The sequence below is a fragment of the Phyllobates terribilis genome, unplaced genomic scaffold (genome assembly GCF_046119375.1).
Source record: "Phyllobates terribilis strain yellow unplaced genomic scaffold, ASM4611937v1 Scaffold_4__5_contigs__length_816908805, whole genome shotgun sequence".
Lineage (NCBI taxonomy): Eukaryota > Metazoa > Chordata > Amphibia > Anura > Dendrobatidae > Phyllobates > Phyllobates terribilis.
Window position 1 is genome coordinate 473003307 of NW_027362764.1, and position 15525 is coordinate 473018831.

Genomic DNA, 15525 nt, shown 5'->3' on the forward strand with positions numbered 1-15525 from the left:
CCAAGACTGTGCTCTCATGTCCTTTTTTATTTCCAATTTTATGATCCTTTCGAGGGAGCATAATAATGGAAATAAAACTTTAATTTACGGGACCCAGAATGGGTTTTAGGTTTCCTAAAATGTGATCCATCCTGGAGAAAAAAAAGTCTGCAGAATAGATAGAAGCCAGAACAAGCACTTTGTTCAAAATAAAAAAAATCACATTTAAAAAAATGAAAACTTAGATATTAATTCGCATCCATTTTTTCAATTTTTTGCCTTCTCGACTGGATCTTATATAAATGGATCTTAAACACTCATGTTTTTGTTTTTAAACACCTATTTGCAACATGTTACCTCTAATGGCAGAATAGTTACAACCTCCCTTGACCTGTGTAGTAACAGATGAGAACATCTGGAGATCTGGCAATATAACCGCTATATATACATACATAGTATACATATATATAATATATTGCACAGTATATGTCCCATTGGGTTGCACAATTTGGGATTGGACAGACTAGGTATTGTCTCTGGCCTCTACTGAATTGCTGAGGATACAACTCGTCAGTGATAAACTTACACCAGGGTCACTCATGGCTGTCGTGTGCTGAATTAGTGCCGTGCTCCCAGCTTTCAGTTTTATTATCTGAGATTTGACTTTTTCCTTTCTTTTTTCTCTATTTTTCACACCGCTATTTACACTTGTGAAGGGAAACATTCGCTTTGTTTGGGTGAGGATTTTTATTTTAGAGTTGAAGGTTCCTGCAGAGTTTTAACTTTGTACTTGTATTAAACAATTATTTTAGCCAGTGCGCTCAACTGCTCAGGGCCACCCACAGTGCTGAGTATATGGCACGCAAGCCACCCAGCGAGACTGATGTAATTTCTTCTTCTTTGCTTAAAGTATGGTCACTAGACCAGATAATGTAGAGACTTTCTGCTGGCAGGGATCAAAACGTTTCCAGTTTTTCCTCCTATTTTCTTTGGGGTGAAGGAATAATTAGGTTAATTCACGGGTAGAGAAATGTGTGCTATTTACAAGCTATATATATCTGTATATATAAAAGGCCTCCTGTATAAGGTAATCACAATAGCACCTTTGTAACCTTCAGGAGAAACTGTGTGTTACACCAAGACTTGTGAGTAGTGAATTGTTAACAATCATGACGCACTCAAGGTATGGTCAGTCCTGAAAATAATAAAAATATCTCCGGCTATGGTTCATTTGTCTTAAGCCAACTGCATCGTAATCGGTTTTTGGAAGGGAAGAAGAGATTGATTCTTCCCAACCTTGGGTTTGAGATCTGGACAGCTGTATGAAAGACACTGCTTTCTGTTGTCAGGTGCAAGTACCACGGCAGATACTCTGTTTCAAGAAGTGCTGGGCAGGAAAGATAAAGCAGACTCCACGCGAAACGCGCTGAACGTTCTCCAGCGATTTAAGTTTTTATTTAACCTTCCCCTCAACATTGAGAAGAACATTCAGAAGGTAAGTTTATGGAAGATGACCATGAAATATTAATTTATTGTATATACATATCTATTTGAATATTTAAAGGTTTTTGCCAAAGCAGGAGGAACTGAACATATTCTATATACATTTGTGAGCGATAATTCACATTATATTTTATTAATTGAAATCCCTGGATGTTCGGGGCCTAGTAGTCAAGAAGGTGGTCTTAATCATTAAAGGGGCTGTCCTACTAACAAAGAACAACCTGTGATCCCCTACTGTAATGTCTGTATACTCTCTTTTGCATCCTACCTTGCGCTGGAGCTGTGTTATGAACAGACTACCTTCCTGTATACTCAAATACAGCCATTACACAGAACATAGTAGGGGCACATACAGCAGGTTTACTAAGTATTGAACACGGCACCAATTTTCTAAGTAAATATATTTCTGAAGGTGCTATTGACATGAAATTCTCACCAGATGTCGGTAACAACCCATCCAATCAACATGGTCAAAGAATTCAAACCAGAGTTGTCCATAAGTTATGTGTAATAATGAGAAATGACACAGGGAAAAAGTATTGAACATATGAAGAAAGAGAGGTGCAAAAAGCAATAGAAAGTCATGACATCAGCTGAAATCAATCAATAATTAAGAGAGCAATCCTGCCACTTAGTGAAAAATAATATCAACTGGTTCAATTGATGGCCTATAAAAAGGTGTCTCATTACCAAGGTGCCACTCAAGAAACCTGTCATGATGGGTAAAACTAGTGAGCAGTCTCAAGACCTTCACAACCTTATTGTTTCAAAATATACTGATGCCATTGATTACAGAAGAATTTCTAAACTACTGAAGGTTCCAGTTAGCACTGATGGGGCCATAATGCAGAAGTGGAAAGAACATAATTTCACCATAAACAGGCCATGACCAGGTGCTCCTCACAAGATTTCAGACCGAGAAATGAAAAGAATTATCAGAAGAGTTGTCCAAGAGCTGAGGACCACATGTGAAGAGCTACAGCAGGTACAATTGTTTCAAAGAAAGCTGTTAAGTAATGCACTCAACCTTCACGGCCTATATGCACGCTCACCACGCAAGACTCCATTGCTGATCGAAAAGCATGTTCAAGCACGTTTAAAGTTTGCTCAGCAACATTTACACAGGTCTGTGACATACTGGGAGAATATGGTCTGGTCAGATGAGACCAAAATTGAACTCTTTGAATGCCAAAATACACAGCATGTTAAAATACCATGCCAACAGTGAAGTTTGGAGGTGGGAACATTATGGTGTGGGGCTGCTTTTCAGCATGCGGCACTGGAAAAATCTACCAGAATGATAAAGATGAAATGAGAGTTGACATTTCAGCAAGACAATGATCCCATACACACATCCAAGGAAACTCTCAATTGGTTTCAGAGAAAGAAAATAAAGTGCAAGAATGGCCCAGCCAATCACCTGGCCTGAATCCAATATAAAATGTATGGTAGGAACTAAAGCTCAGAGTTCATAGAAGGAGCACACAGAACCTTCAGGATTTGAAGAGTGTTTGTGTGCAAGAAAGGTCCAAAATCACACCAGAGCAATGCCTGCGACTAGTTTCTCCATACAGGAGGCGCCTTGAAGCTGTCATCACCAACAAAGGCTTTTTTGTATGAAGCATTAAAGAAATGTTCAATAAGCGTGTTCAATACTTTTTCCATGTCATTTCTCATAATTACACAGCATTTATGAACATCTATTATTTGATTTCTTTTTTGCCTGTGTGGATTGAATTGGCTGTTACCGACATCTAGTGAGAATTTCATGTCAATAGCGCCTTTAGAAATATATTTACTTAGAAAATTGGTGATGTGTTCAATACTACTTTCACCCGCTGTATATATGATTATCTCTGCGCATCCAGTAGTGGAACTTATTATTCAAAGATCTGTTGATTAAGATTAACTTTGTTTATGGGATAACCCCTTTAACTGACAGCCTATGCTGTATGACTTTGTATTCAGCAATAGCTGTCAGTCAGTGATTAAGACCAAGACCAATGAGGAGGAATTTCTAAAAGTAAAACACAAGTTATACTAAATCTTTCCCCCAGACCTTTATATCAATCTGTTCAGCTTTTCCTGCTCTACAACGTTTATAACATTCTTCTGGCAAATCAGGTTGCTTATTTAATGTGACAGGTTTCCGATAATAATGTCCAATCCTTGTGGATACAGTCCGTTCTAATATTCTAGAGTATATTAGTGAACAATGTTTGAGTACAACATTGTGTCTTTATATCCTCTACAAATGCTTAAGATTTGCCATGTTGGTCCTAGTAAGGTGCGTAACATTACTCATCCCTCAAGGGAACGGGTCAGCTGGTTCATGCTACCTGAGCTATGGGCGGCATGTATCAGAGACCTGCTCCTGAATTCTAAACATCTATCTAAAACATAGTCAAAGTGCGGCCAGTGATGAGGTACGTCTCCGCGGGCTTCTTCCCATCTGCTCAGCTAGACTGATAGGTCTTACCGTACACACACACTAGGGAGAGACTTGACAGACCAGTTCAGTGGGCAGGAGAGAAGCTTTTGACGTGATGTCTATGTTCTCTACATTTGTGACACAGGCCTTTTTCCTTTTATTTAGGGCGATTATGATGTAGTTATTAATGATTATGAAAAAGCAAAATCTTTGTTTGGAAAGACTGAAGTAGACGTGTTTAAGAAAGGTGAGGATTCCTGTTCTTTTTTTTTCTTTTTAATTTTCAAATGATTGTTTGTGTGAATGAGAAGAACACTTGCTATGTAAAGGAATACCGCATGTCTCCTTGCACTTTGTGACCAGGTGCACTGCTGTGCAAGAAGAAATTGTACATGGGGCCCAGCGCTAAAGCAGTGCTGGGGCCTCTTCACCCTCCGGATCGGTGGTGTTCTTGGCAGTCATTGTTCCACTAATCAGAAAGTAGTTGCAAACCCTAGCAATATACGATCACTTTGTATCTTAGGAATAGCCCTTTAAAGAGGACCTGTCACTTGCTCAAAAAAATTAAATTGAAGTTAAATTCATTGTACAATCCTTAAGCTACACCATTTCGGCTGCTTTTTTTCTGTTTTGTGCTGCTTCACTCTGAAATACTCATTTTTGCTTTTGGTGTGCATTACGTGAAAATCTCGGCTTGCAGACCAACTGGGTGTGTGTTTAGAGTCTTCTCTAGGGGCGTGTGCTTTCACCACTCCATCCCAAATGCTGCCAATCACAGCTCAACAGCTAGTCTAGAAGTCTGAGTCTCAGATGCTGCCAAACTCTGATTGGAAATGTCTGGAAGGGATAGGTAAAATCGCACACTCTCCAGAGAAGACTTTGAAGAAACATCGAGTTGGACTACAGGCTGAGATTTCACATGGTGCTCTTCAAAAGTAACAAATATGCATATCTCTGCAATGGAGTGTCGCAGCGCAAAATGGAAAAGAGCAGCAAAATCAGGGGAGTTCAGGGATTTTTACAAGGTATTTAAGTTCTTTTTTTTTTTGTGCAAGTGACAGGTCCTCTTTAATGAACATCTCTCCAAGAGAACTAATATAATTACCAAAGTTTGGCTTGTTCTATCCCATTCACTGATTATATATATATATTTTAAAATCTCATCTCCCCTTCATGAGCTAAGAAAGCAATGGGAAGATATACACAATTTACAGTGTGTTTTCTCCTGCTTGTCTACATCTTCATATGATGTACGAGTAACCATGAAATCCTTTGTTGTCGCTCTCTAGTTTATGCTGAAGTAGAAACCAGGATTGAAGCATTGAGGGAACTACTGTTGGCTAAACTTTTGGAAACCCCTTCCACTCTGCATGACCAGAAGCGTTACATCAGGTACAAGTTGTGTATTCTTTGTGGGTCTGAAAACACCCTATTATAACATGCGTGTTGCATCATATGCAATCCTCGTGCCCATTGTGGTTGGGGATGGGTTTTAACCTAACGTCTGAAAAGACTTTTGCTGCACTTGCAAAAGTTAACTGAATACAGCTGGCATTATATCAGGTACCAACTGTGTACTGAGGGATAAGCTTAGTAGGGGACATAGGTTTCATTAGTCTTTAGTCAGACCATTGTGACAGTTAACCTACAAGTATTGCTTAGCATCACCCATATTTTTAATACATTTTGGCTTTTTATGTGATCACAAAAGTGGAGGCCTAAACAAAAAAAGTATAAAAATACATTAACTCCTTTTTAAAGAACAGGATCCAGATGTGGAGACTCAAAAAACAAGCTGAAAAGAAATTCTGGTTTCCCATGCTTACTCTGTAGCTGTCAGAAATCTAAACAATTTTTGTCTGCAGGTAGGAAAGTTCCTGGAGTTTAGGGAGCAAACTAGTACATCTTGGACAGGTTCTTAGTTTGCTTAGTAGTTGCTGCAGTTGCCAGTATTGAACTCGGAGGAGCCTTAAAGGGCACCTATCAGCTGGTTCATGATGCCTGAAGCACATGCAGTTTGAATCGGAGACCGCATGCATCATAGACATCTGTGTTTTATGCTGAAATTCTGTGGTGTTTCAGAGAAAAGCATAGTTGAAAGAGTGGCCTGGAATGAGGTGACTAGCCCAAGATGCAGGTCCTCAAAGGCTTCTCCCTGCCTTTTAGCTAAACTGACTGCTCTCTCCCTCAGTGTGTATAGGGGGAGATCTGTCAGTCTATCTGAGGGTGCAGCGAGAAGCCAGGGAAGGAATACCTCTTGGAGTTGGACTAGTCACTTCATCCCTGGTGGAACTTTCAACTAATGCCGCAGCATTTCAGAGTAAAACTTAGATGTTTACAGAGCAAGAGCTAACCTTCCATGGTTCAGGCTGTTTGAGTCAGCTGATTTGTTTCGTTTAAGGGCTTGTTCACACGTTGCGTTTTTGCCAAGTTTGTTTGCGTAGCAGTTTTATAGTACAAAGTAAACGAGATTTTTTCCTTGTAGATTTGCAGTTTCAAATCTGCAGCAATTCAATTCCTTCTGCGTTTTTCACCCATTCAAATGAATGGGAAAAAACACATGAAGAAATTCATAAAAAATACATAAAAAACGCACACAAAAAACAGCAAAAAGGCACTTTATGCCGCATTTTCCCTGCCAAGAGCCACCGTTTTTGGTGCAGAAATGTTGGCTGCAAATACTAAACGTGCGCATACCCGAAGTCTTGGTCACATTAGGCCTCTGATTCTGTTTCTATCACCAGGATCCAAGGGGTAAACTTTTTCCTTGTGGAGAGTGACATGTCAAGCCTGACATGCCAAGGTGAGGAGACTTTTAAGCCACAATGCTCCTTTGGGAAATATGCAAATTTTCTCTTCAGAGAGAAAGAAGACTAGAACTCTAGCGCCACCTATAGGAAGTAGCAATCCTAAAAGTCAGTATCGACTCGCTAACAAGCCTTGTCACATGACTTAGGATGATAAACAAAACCATGTTTCTATCACCATAAGGCTGGCACATCATTCCTTTCTCTGCTCCTATTCTGATATCAGGATGAGTTTGAAAGTGGTAAAATTTTTCTGCCCTAAAATCTACGTGTGGATTTCGCTGCAGATTTCATCATCAGCATTGTAGCAATTCTAAACAATCTGCAGCAGTTCTGCAACATAAAAGATTAGCCTTGAATTCAATGTGTATTTTATGTTCTTCATGTTTATTGGATGCTAAAAACCTCATTTAGGTATTTGACTGCTGCGGATTTTGGCAGTATGGAGTAAGCTGGAGAAATCTTATTAGACCATGTCCAGATGTGGTGTAAAGGGATATAAGTTACGCTTTAAAGAAATTTTAACCATGTAAACATATTGCTTTTTTCACCTTACAAAAGCCAAGAAATGTATTTTAGCATTTTTTATGATTGTTTTATGCCTTTGAAAGAGTCACTTCATTATTGGAGCACATTTGGTTAATAACACTTTATTAGGGAAGTTGTGTCTGAGCAATTCCAAAGTATATGCTAACATGCCTTATGTCACAGCTGGTTGCTGTAGTGTTATCGGCCTTTACAGCTGACCACAAAGTGTTGTTGATCTAGTACTTAAATATCTCAAAAATTAGCATCTCCGAAAACAGAGAAAAATAAAATCTTCCGTGCGGTGCTGATGTCTGTGGAGCTTTGTTGTTCTAGTCAGCAGCTGATCTTTGATCCCCCCCTTTTTTCCTTGCAGATATCTTTCCGAACTCCACGCTCCGGGTGACCCCTCTTGGCAGTGTATTGGAGCCCAGCACAAATGGATCCTACAGCTCATGCACAGCTGTAAAGAGGGCTACGTGAAAGAGCTGAAAGGCAAGCATGGCTGTGATAATATGGAAACACTCATTAACCCATCTCTTTTTCCAGTAAAACGCTTACAGATACCAGCGTAAAAGTTCTTCACGTTCTTTCCCTTTTTAATTAGGTTTGTATGTCTTCCTAAGACTGGTGTTTATGCTATAACTGGAGACTGTGGAGAACTTTCATGGTGTTAGCCATGTTTACTCTAGGGAAGCAAGCTGAAATTACACTTCAATTTGGGGAAATTAAATGCAATCTACTCTAGGTTGTTTTTCAGATTAACACGTAAAAGAAAGTCCACGTAAGTAAAGTATTTTATAGGATAACTCTCTGACGGTGCTCAACTGAAATATTGTACTACGTTGTGCTGTCTCATTAGGGTCGTGTTCACACAATGTGTGCTAGATTCATTGTGGGGTTTTTTGCTGCAATTATCCAAATACACTGTAAAAATATGGTGAATTTACCCAGTTTTTGGAAAAACTCATTGGGAATGCATTGTGTGAACACTGCCATAAAGGGGTTATCCAGGACTATCACAGACCGCTCCTGCCGGCGATTCAGTGGCTTCTTCTGACATCATTTCAGCAGAGCAGTGCCTTCTCTTGCACTCTGTACTGTTGATGGTTAGAGACTGCTGATGTCATAGTCAGTCAGCTCCCCATTGTCTAACTTGCGGGAAGCCGGCTGTCAATAAGCTTGACATCAACAGTCAAGCCCTATCCACAGAGCAGCCAGAAGAGGAAGAGCTTCTTTATGGACCTGGACCAGCTGAATTGCCTGCAGGAGCCATTCGTTACCTGCCTGTTTGTTTTTTGCTCCTAGTAAAAAAAATAATCTAGTCCTGGATAACACCTTAAAGGGGTTTGCCAACTGTAGTAAATATGGTATTTTACATAGGCCCCCAGTACTAAGTGGCCACAATTATATTGTTTGTTTTATATTCCGGCACAGCACATCTCTGACCGATCTAAAGGAAACCATGGCAGGGGCCAATCAAACAGTATTCAATTCCTTCCTTAAAGGGAACCTGTCACCTCCCCCATAACACTATTTACCTGCAAATATAGTGTTAATCTGCAGGGAAATAGCTTTTCATACCTGTGTTGCTGTGTTACTGAAAGCGCGGCTAGAGGGGAGAAAATAAGATTATATTCTCCCTGCACCCGCGACATTCCAGTCATTGGGGCGGTGCTAAGAGCTTTATATTCCACCACTCACTAAACTGTGAGCACGCTGTCATCCCTCCCCCTGCACACTGATTGACACACTGTACACATACGCTGCAGAGCAGGCTGTCAATCAGTGTGCTGAGGAGTGATTAAAGCACCCTCATTGTATAGTGAGTGGTGATTGTTACAGCCCCCTGCACCACCCCGATAACTGTAAGTGAGCAGCTATAGGAAGAATGTACCTTCCATACATGCAGTGGATTTTTTGCACAAAACAAAGCAGCAAAAATAAAATGCACCATTTATGCCACATGGGAACATGGCCTTAGTATATGCAAACCGAACCTAAGGTCAATATTTCATGCTCTATACAAAATTGCTTTAATTCAGCTAATTTGAGATCAATTTTAGCTGTTGAGGAAAAATAAAATATATATATATATATATATATATATATATATATATATATATGTATATGTATAAATAAATGTGTATGCATGGGGCGGCAGGGTAGATCACTATTTTTCTCTGCTACCTTGGTTCGCACACTGCAAAACATATTAGTGTTATAACTGTCTTCCTATGGGAGCCGGCCTTTGTTTGTGTGCCTCTATGGACATGAATCTCTGTATATCTTGTATATTGTTTTTTTGCTGCCTTTTTTGCTCATAAGAAACCAATCACCAGAAAAATTCAACTGCAGTTCTGCACCAAAATGTTTTTGATGCTCAGACTCATTGAGCACAATGGGGTAAAAAACAGTAAAACCACTGAAAGAATTGACATGTTGCATTTACAAAAAAACAAACAAACTGCATGTCAATAAATATAAGTAAAAAATCACACTGTGTGAATGAGATTTTAGAAATCTCATTCATTTTGCTGCTTTTGTGAAATGCTGCATTTTTCACACCCCGAAAAACACAACAAAAACGCTATGTGTAAAAAAAGTGTTGGAATGCTTGTCGTGTTTGTCTTTCAGTATGTCTGTTGCTTGCAGCCATTTCTCAAGGGGGAAGCATTACATGTTGACCATGAAAAGACCCAGTTAGTGTATGGATGAGCTGGGGCTTCCAAGGTGAACGCCACTTTCAGTGCACCCTTATAGGGCAATGGAACGGGTTGTCTAAACCAAGTGAGCTCTTTAAACAGGAATATAAGATTACGAGGAAAACCTAACAAATTAGTCTGTTGTAAGATGGGACTGAATCATTCCTTATCCATTTATGTGATGCATATTCTATTTTTATGATGGACCTACACAATAGTAAATTCCAAGAGGTCACCGGAGAGAGTAGGACAACTTAACCTGCAGTACATCCAGTAAATCCCCTCTGTCAGCTCGTCCTGGCATACATCGCTATGGAGCTCCTATTAGAAGTTTGGTTGTAGACATGGACATGTCATTTACAAAGACATCTCTTATCTTTATCCTCCTTCTTTTATTGGACAGTCCAGTGATGAATTGCAGAGGTTATATTATAGCCGAGGACTCATCCCAGACAGTGCTGAAATTGGCTCAAGGAGCTGCAGTAAAAGAACCATTTTACAGTCTGTGTGTGTCCATGGGCTGGGTGAGACTCCCCAAATTACAGAAAGAAACCTATGGTGGTCTGGGAAGGAGAACAAAGAGTAGGAGAGTTTAGAAACTGCTCTGTTCAAACAAACAAAAGTACAATCAAGATGATAGTTGCAAGCTTGGGCTGAAGTGGAGAGAGAAACCACTTAAAGTGTAATTATTTAAAGGGGAGACTTGACTGATTAAAATGAGGAATCTATTTCACTCACATGTTTGTTTTCCTGTAACGTCTTGTAAACGTAACAAAATCGGGGATAAAATTGAAATGGAAACCGGTAAGACTAGAACGTAGTAGATGGTAAAATCACCACGATTTTGTATGCTATGTTCTACGAAATGTTTCTTGTTTTATGTAAATACATTCTATACACTGTTCTACTTCAAGATTTGTGTTTTAGGATCATTTTTATTACATTTTAAACACTCTAAAAACGGGGTCAAACAAGTAATACAAAGTCACATAAAGATTTCTAAAACACAAATTAACTAGTGTAAGAGAGAATTTTTCTATGTTAGACTGTGAGAGTAGCTATTTAACGATACTTTATTATACTTGTTATTTAGTTATACATTTTTTTTTACATTTTGAAAGGATATTTGTTGTATTAATAAATTCTTATCATAATGATAAAGGGGTTCATCACCAGTTTGCATCCTTTTTTCACTCTTCCCAGTTTTTTTCAAATTTCCAAAAACCCTATTTTATTTTGCATGAACATAGTTGTTTTTTTTTGTTTAGTTTGAACAGGGTTAATTATGCATTAAAAATGACGTGTATGCAGGGCAGTATAAAATGGTGGTACCAAAATTATATATTCTTTATATTGCTTCTTGACTGTGGGTACGGAACGTATTCAGACCCCTTTAAATTTTTCACTTTGTTTCATTGCAGCCATTTGGTAAATTCTAAAAAGTTCATTTTTTTTCTCATCAAAGTACACTCTGCACTCCATCTTGACTGAAAAAAAACAGAAATGTAGGAATTTTTGCAAATTTATTAAAAAAGAAAAACTGAAATATCACATGGTCATAAGTATTCAGACCATTTGCTGAGTATTGAGTAGAAGCACCCTTTTGAGCTAGTACTGCCATGAGTCTTCTTGGGAATGATGCAACAAGTTTTTCACACCTGGATTTGGGGATTTGCATTTTGTTAATTGATAAAAATAAACTATTAACACTTCTATATTAGAAAGCACTCTTACATTTCAGTATTTTTTCCACACCTGCCTAAAATGTTTGCACATTACTGTATGCTATTCTGATTGGTCGAATTTTGCCTGCATTCTCACATAATCAACTGAAGGAGCTTATCAGTCATACACACTGATGCTTCTAAAGCCCCCGTCTCACATAGCGAGATCGCTAGCGAGATCGCTGCTGTGTCACGGTTTTGGTGACGCAACAGCGACCTCACCAGCGATGTCGCTATGTGTGACACTTTGCAGCGATCAGGCCCCTGCTGTGAGGTCGCTGATCGCTGCAAAGTGTCCTGGACCATTTTTTGGTCGTTGCTCTCCCGCTGGTTAGCACACATCGCTGTGTGTAACCAGAGGGAGTAGCGATCAGGCTGGTAACTATGGTAAACATCGGGTTACTAGGGGCACACGCACTCCTAGTAACCCGTTGTTTATCATGGTTACGAGCCTGCTAAAGTGAGCGGTAACCTCCCGCTCACTGTAGCAGAGTGGTAACCATGATAAACAACGGGTTACTAGGAGCGCATGTGCCCCTAGTAACCCGATGTTTACCATAGTTACCAGCCTGCTCCTGCTTCAGCAGGCTGGTAACCAGGAGCAGGACATCGTGGAAAGATTCTTTCCACGATGTCGCTGCTCCCCTGATCGTTGGTGAGCCTGCTTGTTTGACAGCTCACCAGCGATCACATAGCGACTCAGCAACGATCCCTGACAGGTCGTATCATTGTCGGGATCGTTGCAGCGTCGCTAAGTGTGACGGGGGCTTAAGGCCTCCTTCACACGTCCTGGTGATTCCTGTATAGGAAAAAACAGTACTGGTGAGAACCGTGTCCGTGTGCCATCCGTGTCGTGTATCTGTATGTGACATCCATGTGACATCTGTGTGCTATCTGTATGTCCGTGTCCGTGTGCCATCCATGTGTCCGTATGCCGCATCTGTGTTTTATCCAGGAAAAAAAACGGATGATATTTAAACAATTTATTTATAAAGTTTAATTGCAAAAAAATTAACAACACAGGACTTGCAGGAGGGAGAACAGATGATAGATAGATAGATAGATAGATAGATAGATAGAATAGATAGATAGATAGATAGATAGATAGATAGATAGATAGATAGATAGATAGATAGGAGAGAGATGGGATAGATAGATAGATGGATAGATAGATAGATAGATAGATAGATAGATGGGAGAGAGATAGATAGATAGAAAATGTTGTTTATCAATATAATCAGTGGTTTGCATATGTTATTGTCACTACTTAGATGTATCTATTACATATGTTGTACAGGATATCAACACAAGCTCTATGAACTGTACCAGTGTATTCAAGTGTCCCAAATCTGTGGCTCTAGCAGAGCCAGCTGTCCCAACGCATTTCTCCCCTCCTGGTTTGGGGTTCATCAGGGGACCATGTTAGGAGAAGACCATAATTGGTAAAAGGGCAATAATAGGATAACACATCAATCTACCGGAATAAATGTCCGATAAATTTTCTGATTTCTGAGACGCATTAATATTCTTATTTTTCTGTTGATGTGGCTGAATGAGGGCTTGTTTTTTCCAATGTTTTGATTGCTTATTTTTTTAGGAGGTGATTTGACCAAAAAACACAATTCTAGTGTTTTGATTGTTTTCTTTACATAATTACTGATAGGTTTCATGGGGGGGGAGTGGGTGATTTCAACTTTTTTATATTTTTAAAAAAATATATATTTTTAAAAACTTTTTTATTTTTTACCATTTTTTTTATTCCTAGTAAGAACTTGAACCTGCAATGGTTTGATCACTTATACTATATACTTCAATACCATCATATTGCAGGATATAGGTAAAATTATCCCCATGTGAGGACCCATTCCCAAGAGAACTCTGATGACGTTCCCTTTAAATAAACTGCTGTCAGCATGTAATGTGGCTCCTAGTTAGGATCCGAACAAATTATTCTGGATTCCATAGCTGGGTTAGTAGGCTTACATCAAGCCCCTGAGGAAGTGCCCTGTATATAGATTATTTTTACATGTATGCTGAGCTGCAGGGAAGCAATGAATGGATCGTTTGGATCCTAATTAGGGGGCACATCACTGGCAGCATTTTAATAATGGGAAACTTGATGACAGGTTCCCTTTAATATTCCAATGAGGCTCACTTTTCAGTTTTTTACCAGGTGTTGATTTTAATGTCGTTTTGCTATATGATGAAAAGTCTGATCAGTGGCGATTCAGCCAATATGACACTCACATATACAGTCACTCTTTTCACATAATTGGTCTATGTGGGCAAGAACACTAATGCGCTTTCCATTAAAAGTCTACACCACTTCATAATCCGTATTAGTGAAGGTAATCAAAGCCAACCCCAATCCATCAGAAATTATGGCACATCTAGCCCAGTGTTTCCCAAACTCCAGCCCCCAACAGGTCATGTTTTTAGGATTTCCCTAGTATTTCACAGGTAAGAGAACCTGCGGCCAGTTCTGACACCTTGATGATAATTCCATCACCTGTATAATACTAAGGCAATCCTGAAAACATGATCTGGGGGCTGTGAGGGCTGGAGTTTGGGAAACCTTTTTCTAGACCTACAGTGCTGATTGATGTTCTCATACCCTGTACACTGGGCTGAAGTCTCAGACGGTGACTTTCTGCTTCATGGAGTCTGCAGATGAATACTTGCCTTTTTCACTATTGTTATTTTAGGGAAGTAAAAATAATTTTCCTTAAATGTTAAATTCAAATTTCCTTAAATTTTATATAATGTGTTCGATGAATGTTATGTTTCAACTCGGTTCCAATATTCACCTTTTCAACCACGTCTAAAAGTAGCGCAAGGATTGTGCTCCTTTCCTGCCAGGAAAAAAAGCTCCATGTTAACCCCCTACTGACATCCGCCAGCAGGATTTGTAACAATCCTACAGCTTGAAAACCGTTCAGCATTTTTGGTAACCTCATAGCTTTACATAGTGATCAGGCAGCTGATAAGATTCCTCATATTGTGCCTGCCCTGCTTACATACTTGTCCTGCCTCGTCTGCAAGGATGCAGGGGACAATAACTGTGTAGATGCAAATTTTGCATCAAAATTTAGTTTTAAAATGTTGAATCCTATTTGTAATTTAATAGCAACATAAAAAAAAAAAAAAAAAAAAATTCTATTGGTTTTCCTACATGCATACGACTTCATTACTATTGCATTGAATAGGCTTAGGTGCATTTACAGCATTAGACACAGGCAGTTAAGCCGATGTCAAAGGAGTCTTGTTATCCCAGCAGCTGGCTCCCTTTCGTTTGCCCTCACTTACTGTACATCTGGAAAAAGGCTTCTTCCAGCTGGGAGCCATTTCATGTCTAAACCACATCCCCCAGGCTTAGCGAAAATATTCTCCTGACAGTGTGAGCTATGCTTAGCATTAATAGGTGGACGCAAATTAAAATGTAATTGTGTCAGCGGCAGAAAACCCAAACTTTCATTCACTTATCAATGCTTTCAAATTATATTTTTCCTCCGTTTTATTATTTTTAATATGTGACTTTTTAGTCTGCCATTCTGGTAATGAGTAAAAGTTTACTGGTCTAAAGTTTTTAATTTCTGTTTTGACTTTTCTGGCCTTGTTAGGTATTTATGAAATGTTTCTTTATAGAATTTAATATAGACTGCTCGGTGGAAGAGAATGGCATGTAATATAAAATCCAGAATGGAAAGCATATGCTTGTAGACAAAGCAGAGTTTCTTCTATCTTCTGGACTGTGATTGGGGGCTCTAGAAACACCTATGAAATGTCTGCTTTCCTGAGAAAGAAGGTTTCTAAAATTCGTGCCAATTTGCACTAGAGGGCATCCACCTGTC

At 39.3% G+C, this 15525-nt stretch overlaps 1 protein-coding gene across 1 annotated transcript in view; it reads left to right on the forward strand.

The window, feature by feature from the left end:
• The window catches only part of EXOC2 (exocyst complex component 2), a 227716-nt gene that overhangs the window by 102334 nt on the left and 109857 nt on the right, over positions 1 to 15525 (forward strand). Inside the window, exons 7-10 of the mRNA XM_073678693.1 lie at positions 1329 to 1474; positions 4079 to 4160; positions 5203 to 5305; positions 7622 to 7740. Coding sequence (XP_073534794.1) covers positions 1329 to 1474; positions 4079 to 4160; positions 5203 to 5305; positions 7622 to 7740 — 450 coding nt within the window. The remainder of the gene's footprint in view (positions 1 to 1328; positions 1475 to 4078; positions 4161 to 5202; positions 5306 to 7621; positions 7741 to 15525) is intronic.